The sequence below is a fragment of the Balaenoptera musculus genome, chromosome 5, assembly GCF_009873245.2.
Source record: "Balaenoptera musculus isolate JJ_BM4_2016_0621 chromosome 5, mBalMus1.pri.v3, whole genome shotgun sequence".
NCBI classification, from domain to species: Eukaryota; Metazoa; Chordata; class Mammalia; order Artiodactyla; family Balaenopteridae; genus Balaenoptera; species Balaenoptera musculus.
In genome coordinates, this window is record NC_045789.1 from 66897625 (window position 1) to 66911490 (window position 13866).

The 13866-nt window shown below is 33.6% G+C and overlaps 1 protein-coding gene across 18 annotated transcripts in view; it reads right to left on the reverse strand.

The window, feature by feature from the left end:
- The window catches only part of FIP1L1 (factor interacting with PAPOLA and CPSF1), a 67858-nt gene that overhangs the window by 12223 nt on the left and 41769 nt on the right, over positions 1-13866 (reverse strand). For 10 of the 18 annotated variants that reach the window (XM_036851991.1, XM_036851992.1, XM_036851985.1 and 7 more), the window contains 3 exons: positions 9251-9277; positions 7156-7210; positions 5707-5762 (listed from right to left, as the gene is read on the reverse strand). In XM_036851991.1, coding sequence (XP_036707886.1) covers positions 5707-5762; positions 7156-7210; positions 9251-9277 — 138 coding nt within the window. The remainder of the gene's footprint in view (positions 1-5706; positions 5763-7155; positions 7211-9250; positions 9278-13866) is intronic. The other 8 variants (XM_036851982.1, XM_036851990.1, XM_036851988.1 and 5 more) reach the window with 1 other exon arrangement.

Consider the following 13866-nt stretch of genomic DNA (forward strand, 5'->3'; position numbering starts at 1 on the left):
AATCCACCATGATCATGGGAGATTAACATACTTTTTCAATTACTGACACTTTAAGCAAACAAAAAAATTACTATAGATACATGAGGACCGAGAAAAATACCGCTAACAAAGTTGACTGAATGGACATAACATAGAATACTGCCCAGGGCAGGTAAAGAATACTCATTCTTCTCACCCATATGAAACATCTATAAAATTATACTATGTACTTTCAAAGGATAAGTATAATAGACACCATGTTCTCCGACCACCATACAATTTAAATTAGAAGTAAAAATTAAAAATTATGGGAAAATAATCTCCATATATATCAAATTTAAAACACACTTCTGACAACTCAGGGGTCAAAAAAGTCATAAATTTAAAATAATTTAAAAACCGAACATAAATAAAAACACAATATATCAAAAGTCTAGAGATGAAAACTGTTCTGGAGGGAAATTAATCTTAAAAAACACTACATTAGAAAAGATGGAAAGTGAATGAATTAAGCTTTCAACTTATGAACCTAGGAAAAAATAGAATAATCTAACAGAAGGGAGATAATAAAGATAAAAGTAGAAATCAAGTAAATAGAAAACTACCATACAATAAACAAAGCTAAAAGTTGGTTTTTAAAGACTAGACCAATAAAACATGATAATCTTCTGACAAGATTAAGAAAAAAAGAGACCTCATAAAAATTATCAGAACCAATAAGGAACTACAACTACAGACACTGCAGAGATTAAACAACACAGAGAATATTATATACTTTCGACCAACACATTAAGTAACGCAAGAATGAAAAGACATCTTGACTAGTCCCATAATTATTAAAGACATTAAATCCGTAATTTAAAACCTTCCCACAAGACCAGATGGCTTTTACAGGTGACTTTTACTACAGATCACTCTAATAATATACAAACTTCCAGAGAATAGGAAAAAAAGATTATTGCCTAACTTATCCCATGTGGCTTGTATAACCTTAATACTAAAACCAGTTAAGGACAGTACAAATAAAGGAGAATCACAGAACAATCTTACATATGAACTTAGTTGTCAAAATCCTAAATAAGTCAGTGTTTATTTTTAAAAAATAAAAAGGTAATCAATCATGACCAAGTTAGGTTTACCTCAGCAAACAAAAGGTGGCTCAATATTAGAAAAATTTAGAAATCTGCCACATTAACAGAGAAGGAAAACAATACGATCAACTCAGAAAGCATCTGATAAAGCTCAATATCCGTTCACAGTTTAAAAGCCCTTGGAAAACAAGAAGAGATTTTCCTTATACTGACATAGGGTTTTATCAAAAACCTAAGAGTAAAAATCTAGTAGTATAAATATAAAAGCATTTCCTTTAAAAAAAAAAAGGGGGGGGTGTCCCCAGACAAGAACTCCACTTTCAGTACTTCAATATTATACGGAGATCCTAGCCAGAACAATAAGACCGAAAAAAGGGGGTTGGGGGCAGGGGGAGGTGAGGAATAAGAGTCTGAAACGGAAGGAATTGCAGATGATACTGCCTGAAGAAAATTCACAGACAAATTATAGTGAGAGTTCAACAGGTAACAGGTTACAAGATCAACATATATACTGATCAATATATATACATATAAATAAAACAAAAACCAATTATATTTCTAAATACAAGCAAATACAAACAGTACATGGAGCTTAAATGAATACACCATTTATAAGAACAAAAAAAAATATTAGGTACCTGTGACTAAATCTAACCAAAGATGTGCAAGAAGTGTATGGAGACAATTATAGCACTCAGCGGAAACACATTAAAGAACACCTCCCTAAATGGAGAGTACTTGTTCATACATTAACTCAATGTTGTAAGGTATGATGAATTCCTACAAACTGTTCTAGAGCATCAATGTAACAATAACATGGTATAGTAAGAGAAAGGACTCTGGAGCGAGGCTACAAAGTTTCAAATCCTGCCTCTGCCACTTATTGTGTGACATTAGGAAAATGGCCTTAATCTGGCTGTTCTTAAATTCCCTAGTCCATAAAATGAGGGTCGTAACAGTATGCCTGCTTTATAAGACTGTCAGGGTTACATGAATTAACAGTGTTTGTCATACTGTACACATAATATAAGAGTTAATTATTAATAAAAATCAACAGAGTTTTTCATGGAACTTGCAAAGTTGATTCTAAAATAGATATGTAAGAGCAATGGCCCCAAAATACTTCTGAAGCAGAATAAGGTAGATAGATTTTGCTGGACCAAATATCAGATTTACTATACAACTCAAAAGTAAGGTAGTGTGGCATTATTAGCACAGGGACAGTTAAATTAACCAAATGAATAGTCTAGAAAGGTAAGAAACAGATCCATGCATGCAGGGAAACTTGATACACGAATGGAGAGATGACACTGTAGATCCCTCAGGAAGGATAAACAAGTAACACTGGGACAATTACATCTTTACTTTATAACGTAGGCAAAAATTAATTCCAGATGGCTTAAGAACTTACACAGGAAAAAGAAATTTGAAAACTCTTTTTGGGGAAAAATGTATTAAAGAATATCTTTGTATACTTGAGGTAGAGAAACTCATGGTTCAAATATGAACCCAATTAAAATGTGGTATGACTTTGCACAGTTGATGAAGTGTTAAAAAAAATGATACTTTTAATGTATTTGCCATAGAAAATTTCTTCTTTGAGGGGCTTGAGTATAATTATCGCTATAGTACAGAATATTTACACAGTCATAATAATGCGACTATGGTTTATTGTTTAGCTTTTAGAATAAAATATTTCTCAGGGCACAGATAATTTCGGTTACAAGACAGAATATTAGAAGTATAGCTGATCAAAGCAGGGAGGCAGAGATGGAAAAAGAGGTGAAGGCTTGGAAAGACACACAGTAGTAGAGACTGATAGTACATGAAACAGAGGGTAGGTATATAAATAAAAAGAGGAAGAAAGAGTAATATAATTTCACTTCAGGAGAATAGGAGAGGTGTAATGATGGTGAGTAAAATACACATCTATCACACTAGGAAGATAACAGATGGTATCTAAAGTTATATAATCAAGAAACAGGGTGATAAGCCTATGTAGAAATGCCATGCAGACCATCAAAAGAACTAAAAACCATTAAAAATGTTTGTCTCTGCAGTTCTTCAATATTCCTGCAAAGATTACTTTTTAACTAGGTATTACTTTATAAGCACAATCTTAATACGCACATCAAGAAAAATCACTGTTTCCATCTACAGTTACTTAGTAGTGTTTGAGGATGAACTACAAAATTCTAAAATAAACAAAGGTAAAACAGAATTACCAATAAAGGGGCTTCCCTGGTGGTGCAGTGGTTGAGAATCTGCCTGCCAATGCAGGGGACACGGGTTCGAGCCCTGGTCTGGGAAGATCCCACATGCCGCGGAGCAACTGGGCCCGTGAGCCACAACTACTGAGCCTGCGCATCTGGACCTTGTGCTCCACAACGGGAGAGGCCGCGACAGTGAGAGGCCCGCGCGCCGCGATGAACAGTGACCCCCGCTTGCCGCAACTGGAGAAAGCCCTCGCACAGAAACGAAGACCCAACACAGCCATAAATAAATAAATAAAAATTAAAAAAAAAAAAAAAAAGCAACAGTCTTTAAAGATTATTAAAAAAAAAAAAAAAAAAGAATTACCAATAAAGAGGAAGTAGTATTTATCATCTTCATTCCAAGGCTTTGTTTGACTGGGATAAAGAAACCTAACTTTCCTCTATTTAATTCTTGTGCTATGCTTTATCATTGTTAGTACTAAAGACATCCTCATTAAAGGGGGGAAAAAAGCTCATCTCTGAGGGGGTGGTAAAGAGTGAGCAGAAAACTCTTGCTTTTTTATTAAAAATATGCATATATTACTTTGAGAAAAAGTTAAATGCTTAGCCAGTTTTTTTAAAATCAAATCTTCCACAAGGAAACTGCACAGGTAATCTCAAGAATAAAGTCTTATTCTTTCTGATATGGGCTATTCCTCAAGTTCATCTGTACTGAAACAAATACACAGGAATTTAATGACAAAGCAGAAAATGTTAAGTGCCATAAAAAAGGTAAAAATAAATTTTAATTAATTTTATAAGTAATGCTTATCGAGTATGTACATATTATAGGCACTGTGCTGAGTCCTTTATATTCAATTAACAGATGTGAAAAATAACCACCTCCAAGTGCAGAAAAGGGAAGGAACTTGGAGCTTGTTGGAGATTGGGATAATCAGAAAATTAACAGCTAATATTTGAGTGTTTATTAAATGGCAGGACTAACGTGCTTCAGTGTATTCTCTCTGATCTTATGAGGAAGAATTTTGCTCTCCATTTAATGGTTAAAGATCTATAAAAGTCACATAAATAATGAGAGGGGGAAGCAAGATTCCAACCCAAAGAGTATGACTTCCTGGGAGCCCAGGGGAAAAAATGTGATATAACCACTGAAACAAATAACAGAAAGACCACCTTTTGATGTGAATGAATGGAATATGTGGCTTTGAACAAGGTGGGTCTGAAGGACAGTACAAAACCCTGACACAGATACCTAGAAGGTTAACCGAAAGTATATGACTGATACTATGATCTGATCTCTCACCAAGACTTACAAATTCTACTCCATAAATGCCTTTGGAACCACTAATTTTCTCCATCCCCCATGGTATCAGCTGAATTCAGGACTATAAATTTCTTCCCCTGGATTACTCTAACAGCTTCTTGTTCTCCCAATCAAGCAGAAATCTCTGCCCTTCCCACCTTTCTCCCACCCTACAAATCCCCAATTTCCTCACAGTAAGTAGCCAGAATGGACACTTTTCAAATGTAAACCTAACAATTATGCAAATCAGCATAAAACTAAATGGCTCCTCACAGCCCTCTGACTGAGGTCTAAACTCTACAGCATGGCTGTAACGCCCCACACCATTTCTTATCTCATCTCTAGATGTTCATCGTATTCTCCACACTCCGACCACACCACACTTCATTCAGTTCATAAAGCCTACCACACTCTCTCACACCCCCATGTTTCTGAACATGATTTGAACCCCAAATCAAATCATCTACACCCCACTCCAGTGGAGTGGGAGACCCCTCCATCATGCTCCTATGATACCCTCTTCTGTCACCCGGTTGTTTCCTCACTAGCTTATAATTTGTTGCAGGCAAGCAAACCTATGTCTAGTTTACTGCATCCTTAAAACCTAGTACAATGCACAGCTCTTTTAAAATAAATGAATGGATCAAGAAATCTAAGCAGAAAGTGGTATCAGAAGGCCTTAGAAGGGATAAAGTTGTCAAGAGTGAACATGAAAGAGAACCTGCCAAATGATCTAGAAGAAAAGATAAACCAGTGAGGGGGAAAGATGAGAAAGAGGTTAGTCAGATGCCGTGAGTTAAACAAAAAAGATTATGGACAATGAAGATCGACAATTTGGTGACAAATCCTAAATCCTTTTAGGAAAAGGCAAGGGACAAATATCCCCGTTGTGTCACCATTTGTTAATTTTTAGAAGTATAGTTGATAAAGAAATGAAAAGTATTCTGTTAAGTAACCTGGAATATATGTAGGACCTAGTTCTTCCTGTAGTAAATATTTTTTAATTGCTCTGTAAGATAGTACTTTAAACCATGGAAGTATGTTTCTATTGTTTTAAAAGTACTTAAGTACTTTACTGATTCAAACTGAATCTGGGCAATTAAAAAATAACACTTACCATTGCCATATGGAAAAGCACGTGCAGAACGACTATCATAACCAGAGGAATGTCCACTGTCGAAGAAAAATATATTTTTATGTGTTGCAAGGAAGTTCTGAATTTTAATAATTTGGTGCAAATGCAAAACGTAAGGCAGAATTACGGCTTTTATTTAACCACCATATAATGGTAGCTGTAATTCTGTAACTTTATTTTTTAATACTTTAAAACACAGGCTATTTAACCTCAAAACCTAACACCTACTTGTAAAGAAAATATAGCTTGTTAGTACTAACATGAGTAATCCAATCAATTCAGCCTGACTCACAGTAAGTAACAGAAACTTTGAGGTTAACAAAGTATTTCAGACTTTAGTTAAAATTTTGCCTTAAAAAACTGACTTTAATGATTAAAAATCAGAAATTCAGCCCTACTGATAGAATCAACAAATACTACTTTTTAACATTTTGATCGTGAAAACAAATATATGTTTAACAAGAACTTAAAATTAAATCCTATGGTCTCACAAGTCACACTTCACTGAGTTTTATCATTTCGTTTGAAAAACATATGCATGGTTTGATGTTATTGATGTAAAGTTCTCACAATTTTTTTTTTATATAGTTTAAATCACTTTTTCAGAAATACAGTATTTTTTAGAGTTTATCTGCCACTTAAGAGGAAATAATAATAGCTACCATTTATTAGTTATTTCTATCTGCAAAGAATGGTGCTGATGCTTTATATTCACTAGCTGTTTTTATCTTCACAACTCTATCAACCCCCCATTTGGTAAAAGAAGAATCTGAGTCTCAATGAATAGTTTTGAACCTTGCCTAAGAACACAAAGCTGGGAAATTCTGAAGCCAAATTTGAACCAGGTTAGTGTGATTCCAAAACCTGTGGGGTTAAACATGGTATTGCCATCCATGAGGTAAATGTTCTTTACCACAGCATTCCAAATAACATAAACCATAAACGCAGGGTATGAAAAATAAGGCTATTGCCACGCAGAAGGGATCCAATCTTCCTTTGTGGAAGCTGAGTTGCACTGGGTAGCGAGGAATAAGGCAGCTTTGCTCTGTGGTCCCTGAAAATAGTTATCCTTACTTAATCCTAAAACAGACATGCATTATTCATGATTACTAGTCATCTGTTTGTACATCCCACAAAACTTGACTACAGCCAAGTTTTTACAATCTAGGGGTTTCTTTAATAAGAGTATCGTAAATCAAAGCAAGATATTTCAAAATACTATCATTTAGTTTTCTTTGTCCTGTTTTGTTAGTAGGCTATAGGTCCAGCATCTTATATAAAAGTAACTAATATAGATCTAGACTTATGAATTAAAAGGCAGGTACTATTGTTTATAAAATTAAACCTCTGAAAATATTACCAAGATACATATGATTCTTCTGTCAGAAGCCTATCAATGATAAAAAAGTTTACAGTATCCATACTGATTACCTTTCTATTGTTGGTATAAGAGATGGAGGTGGAGCGCCTGGTGGAGGAGGAAAACCTGAAACATTCAATCATAAGATAAAAAAAGTTAATAGAACATACACTTAATGCCAAGAGTTAAAGTTGCTGTGTGTCACTAAATTTCTCTGGGGATATAACGTGCTTCTCTATGTTATAATGGACAGAAAAAAAATGGAGCTTAAATTTATGAACAGATTTTTGGAGGAATATAACTTTAAGTGAACAGTCTGGTCTAATACACAGAGCACAAACTGGGAGTCAGGACACCCGGTCTTATTTTCAGCACCACACACAGCCCATTTTGTGAGTGTGAGAAAGTTAATCTCAATGCCTTACCTTTTCCATATATAAAACAGTAGTAGTGTTGCCACCAGATATATTTTAAGTATTTTAGAAGAAAAGCAAATAAAATAGCATTTACCTCTTTCAAAAAATATTTTGAGAGTTTAGATGTATAGAAATTTCCTTAAAATGTATAATTTATAAATAAAATCTTACCAGTAAATATATAAATGCTTAAGGCTGAGAACATCCATCATAAAATACGTTTTAAATAGCACAACCCTAAAGAACTAATTTATAAAGAAAAGCACATAATACAGTTTTTTAATTAGTTTAGAAAGGAAATAATTTGCACCTTTATATCATGAGGTCTGCATTCTGAATAATTCACAAAACCTAAATGAAATACCACAGAGTATGGCTACAAGGGACCTTAACAGTTAATCTACTCTGCACTTTCAAATTCAGATAGGCAATAAAATATCCCAACAAGACTTGAAGATTCTACAGCTTATGATACCAATTCCTTATGACACCAATTCCTGCCAAGCTTTAATAACCCTGACTATTAGGAAGCACATTAAATTATATAATTTGAACCTCTCTCACTACAAATCATATGCTGATCTGCATGAGGACAAAAAGCAATCCATCGAAATACATGTTTGAAAACACTTCCACTAAGCTTCCTTTTCAGTATTCTAGGTAAAAATGAATCCCAGTTCTCCTAGTCCTTCTCAAAAGTCCATTTAAATCCATTTTTAGCCCTGCTTCAAGCTGTTTCAAATTCACCATGCTCATCTTCACTGTGTCCAGTATTAGGTTCTCCTCTATTAAACATCCTAGCAGTGTAAAATTTAGCAATTACTACATTAGTCCTAGAGTCACAATCCTACTTTATATAGCCTTAAAATCACACTTCTTTTTAACCTATAAAGACACACCAATGATTCCTTATGACTTTTCTTAATAAGTCTTTTTCAGACATATTCATACATAATCAGTGACTCTCTATCCCACATCTAAATATGTACACTATCCCATCCCATGCTATCTAAACTCCACTATTTTCTGTTTATCAAGGTCATTTTGAATTTAGACCCACCCTTCCAAGCATTGTCACCTCTCATTCTCTTTATACTTTACTTTTAAAACTGAACTCAGTAAACACACTTGCTATCATATTTGTATCACACTACCAAAAAATTAAAAAATTAAAAAAGAACTGAAAAAAAATGTAAAAAACACTGGGCCACATATAAACTCCTATTGATCATATCTTTACAACAATGAACAATTTAATCACTGCTCTATGAACAACCATCTGCCCAGCTGTCAACCTATCTGTATGGTTCAGAACATACTTCCTCACAACACTGAGTTATGCCAGCAGGGTAAAAAAAAAAAAAAAAATCAGAAACCATGATAAAGTCAAGATAAATGATCTTTCTCTTCTCTTGCAGTCACTTCATCATATATAAAAAATTCACTGGTCTGAAAAAACAATTTTTAATAAAAATTTATTTTTAATCCTATACTGTTTTCTTTAATAAATTGATATGGTAAGAATTTTCTCAGAATCTCTATTTCTACAGAAATGGGTAAGACAAGTATAAGAAAACTAAATATCTTAATCAAAACTCGAATGAAGCAAAGGCAGAGCTGAAAATAGGACCTTGAAATCCCAATAGCCTATTCCACATTCTAACCACATCAACACTGTCCCTCCTGTAACTGTAAGCTTGAAATTTCATGTTTATTAACAATGATGGAGAAAACATGAAAAAAGTTTTACCTGGAGGTGGTACAGTTATTGGAATACCTAAAAAACAAGTGATGAAATTTAATATAGTAATTGGATTTCATAACCTGTTATGTATTTATGCCATCACCAAAGAAAACCTTGAAATAAAACCCCTCGCCTCATTGTCCTGGCTTATTCAGTCAAAAGCAGCATTCTGTTTTCTTGCAGAGGACCAACAATTCAAATGTAACGTCAGACTTCCTGACGAAATCCCAGTCTAACAACTTCATAACAAGGTTTCCCCCACTAGTTGTAATCACAAACGAAGTGAGACATCAGTTAAAAAAGCACACCTGTGCATACACAAATATCAAACTCCATGAAATTAACACTAAGTTTGATAATCAACATCTGATCTTGTTATTTTAACAGTTTAATAGGGAAAGTGATCAATGGGTTCTTAAATACTGCAGGTAGTGCAAGGTAACTTGGAAGATGATGGATATTCACTTTAGTAAAGCTACGAGGGAGGTTCAAGTGTTAGTGTGAATTGTTTTACTGTTGTTGACAGGAGTGTGGAAAGGTTATTACTTCCCTTGACTTGTGGGAGCAGAGATGGGGGTATAGCCAATTCATATATATAAACCCCTAGGGCACACTAAGTCTACTTCTATAAAAGTCAGTAAATACTAATTTGAGTGACTCTCACTCATTAGCACACATTATAAACTTTAAGAAATAAGCTATGTATAAACATTCTCAATTTACATTGGTCGAATGTGCCCATAAATCCTAATTTAAAATTTATGTGTCATGCAAATTACAACAGTTTGTTTGAAGAAAAATGACATTTCTAAGTAGAAAAATTTAAAAAATAAAAAACTTTTTCAAGGAAAATTTTATACCATAACTTCAACAAAGTCAGAATGGTTTACTAAATCCAATCTTAAAAACTGCATCAAAACTATTCCCAAAGAGGAAAAAGTAATCTAATTCATTAACTAAATGCATAGGAAAAAACAGTGAAAAAAACTGCTTTCAAGTGTTTGCTTGTCAATGAAACATCTGTCAATAATTTAACTTTTTCTGTGCATGTTTTACCAGAATAAGAGGTTTATACAGAAAGATCTTAAAGCAGCAAGTGGCCTTAAAATGGAGAATGAAGCACCTTATTTAACCACCCATGCAATAAAAGGATATGCTAAACTTACAAAACCAAGAAGATTGAAAAAGATATATAAGGCAGCCATCATGTTTCAAAAATCATTAGGCATCCACAAGTCTACTAAAATGAGCTACACTTCATGGTAATTCTCATCCATCCTGAGGTACCTTGCTGCTTCCTATATTACTAAGCTAAAAGAATCCAGCAAACAATACAAACTAGCAGAGTCCCAGACACCAAACTAAATGGGAAATTAAGGAAGGTAGAGCATATTAAATGTTCTTAATGTCTACTATTACTTGATTTTCTTTAGAACAGTACAGATTTTTTTAGAGCACTACTGGACTTCACTATGTGACCTAGTTTTCACATTTAAATACATGACTATTTAAATGAATGACTATTGTCCTAGGTGTGTAAGATAAAAAACCATACCAAATTCAGCAACCCACTCTGTAATCCTAATAACTTTACCTAAGTAAATACACGAGCAACATGCATCACTTCAGCTAACTACAATGTGAATTCATGTGAAATAAGAAAATACTAGTCAGCCCTCTCAAAATTTAGTCCTCAAAAACATTTATCAAACTTTCACAAAACATAAAAATAAAAGAATATAACCAAACTATTAAGTATGCTACGAAGGTAGTTAAAATTACAAACATTTTGCTTTAAATTTTAATCTTACTACAGTAGTATCATAGGACAGATTTTTAAAAAATCAACTGAAAAGAATTAAGAACACAAAAATTATGCAACATAGATAGACAGATATAGATGTCTTTCCAAACAGTATCTACACATCAGAAAGCTGGCATGAGAACTTATAAAGGGTCCTTCTTGTGAGACCTATATTTCATCTAAGATAATTCAATGCAAATCTTTATTGGTTAGGTGTTCACTGAAACAGAACTTAAAAGTTGATGAAACACTATACAACCCATTCTTTGACAATTAGCAGATGTATTTTCAAAATGCTACTAAGAAAATTTAATATGTGATATAATGTTAAACCAACACAATTTTCATCTAAAATAATCACCATTCGGTATTTGACTTTTGTTAACAAAAGAAACAATGTAATGAAAAAGAAAATGCATCTCTAAATTACCGGTCCTGTCTCCCTCAACAATCCCACCTTTCCTGGCCAACATACATGCTGCCCAGCCAACAGGCTTGAAATACACAAAGCACGCACTGTGTTTCTTTTTTGTATCCTTTATCTGTAAAATGCGTAGGGAAAAAATGTTTGTTTTCCTGGAAAGTTTTGTATACAACAGTAAAAGCCAGATTTCTATTACAGGCCAAAAGTTTTTGGAAAAGTAATATTCAAGTTCTAAAGGGAATGATGAATAGATTAGTGGTTTTGAAACTTCAGGGGCCATCAGAATCACCTCAAGAATTTGTTAAAACACAGACTGCTGGGCCCCTCCCCTACAATTTCTGATTCAGTAGGTCTGGAGTGAGGCAGAGAATCTGCATCCCAAACAAGGAGATGATGATATCGCTGACCAGAGACCATACTTTGCGAATCACTGGATTACATTCAAACTTCTCTACTAATTGCACTGCTGAGCACCTCAATATTCAAAACATATAAAATAAATTCCATTTCAAATTTTTATGAAACAAACAAAGCATGTGACATTCTGAAGTAAAACAATACAGCTGTATGACAGCCTATACTATCTGGCATCTTCAAAAGAAAGAGAATAGGATTTAACTAATTCCAGTATGTAATAAGTACTTGTAAATGTAAAGAAGCATACGGGTGGGGGGGACCTAAAATCCTATTTAGGGACTGAAGGAATTGATGCAAAGAAACAGAAAGGCAGCAGACCAGCAAAACATATCAAGAGGAACCCATCTAAATTTCAAAAATTCTCAAAGTTAATAGAGGCTCTGTACTCAAAAGATAAATGAATAAAAATTATCTATGAACTCATTCTCAATGTATCCCATCATTATTTTATATAGCTATGGCAAAAAAGAGTTATGTGATAGGCAATCTCTGACATGGCTTCCAGAGATCCCTGCCTCCTGGTATTCATGTCTTTTTATACCTCTGGTATTTATATCCTCCCCTTGAGTGTGGGCTAGATGTAATGACTTATTTCTAACAAGCGAAATACAGCAAAAATGATGGGATGTCACTTCCGTGACTAGGTTACAAAAGAGAGTGACTTCTATTTTGCTGGTTTCCTCTACTGTGTTCTCAGCATTCACGCTTTGATGAAGCAAGCTACCGTGTTGGAAAGGAAGTGAATCTTTTCAACAAAGAGGTCAGTGAACTTGAAAAGAAATCTTTTCTTAGTCAAGCCTCTGAGATGACCATCTCAAAGCCTGTGAGAGAACTTGAAGCAGAGGACCAGCTAAGCTGTCCCCACATTCCTAACCCACAAACACTGTTCAATAATAAATGTATGTTGTTTTAAGCCACTATGTTCTACAGTAATTTGTTATGGAGCAAGAGCTAACTAATACATATAGTTACTAGCTATCATTTCTCTATTCAGTTCAAATGAAAGAAAAAAGCACAGCAGAAGAACTATGTGAACTATGCTTCCTATTTCTCACTTGGAAATTACAAATTTCATCAACACTAAGTATGTTACAAATAGATAGGCTGATCACTTTCCTTATGTCTCACCAATTTCTACTTTCAAGTCATCAAGCTCGTAAGTAAATTCTGCACAAAAAAACTGAGTACAAAAAGTTTTATAAAAATCTTTAAATCTTACCTTCCACCACATGCTTTTCTAGGTATCAATATTTTAAATACTGTATATACACATACATCATCTACCACGTACCCTTTAAAAAAAAAACAGGATGTAGACTACTATAAAATTATTTCTTAATAAAGTAAAATAATCACAAAGGTGCAAAAAGGAATGGAAGCAATTTTAAAGAAAAAATATGTTAAAAGGTGCTATGGTCACTAAACTTAAAGCAACAAAAATAGTTATCAGCATACTCCACACCTAAAAAGTAAAAAAGATAATTTTACATTAACTATAAAATGGATGAACTATTTTATCTTTATTAAGATCTCTTAATCCTCCCATTATAAAGTAATCTAAAAGCCTATGGAAAACAAAAATTCTATGTTAGACAAATAAAAACGTCTCTGATAGAAATATCAATATTTTTACAAATAACTTGTAAAGGAATTAATCTCTACAAGCTCACATCTAATGGCAAAGTGACTGGAAGAGTAGCACAAACAAAAGGCAAATATTAAACCATAATTAAATTCTACAAAATACAGCATCTATGGTGTATTAAAAATATAACTATTATAAAGGGAGCGTCCATGGGGAAAAAAGACATTTAAAAAAATCAACATCCTGAAGGAGCTTTTAATTTCTATTAAAACTTAAATTTAAATTAACTTTAATTGTGCCAAAAAATACTATTTGTTACAGATAATTAGCATTATACCCTACTCTGAGATTACTGAAAACACTGACAGACTTGGTTTTTTAAAAAAAATACA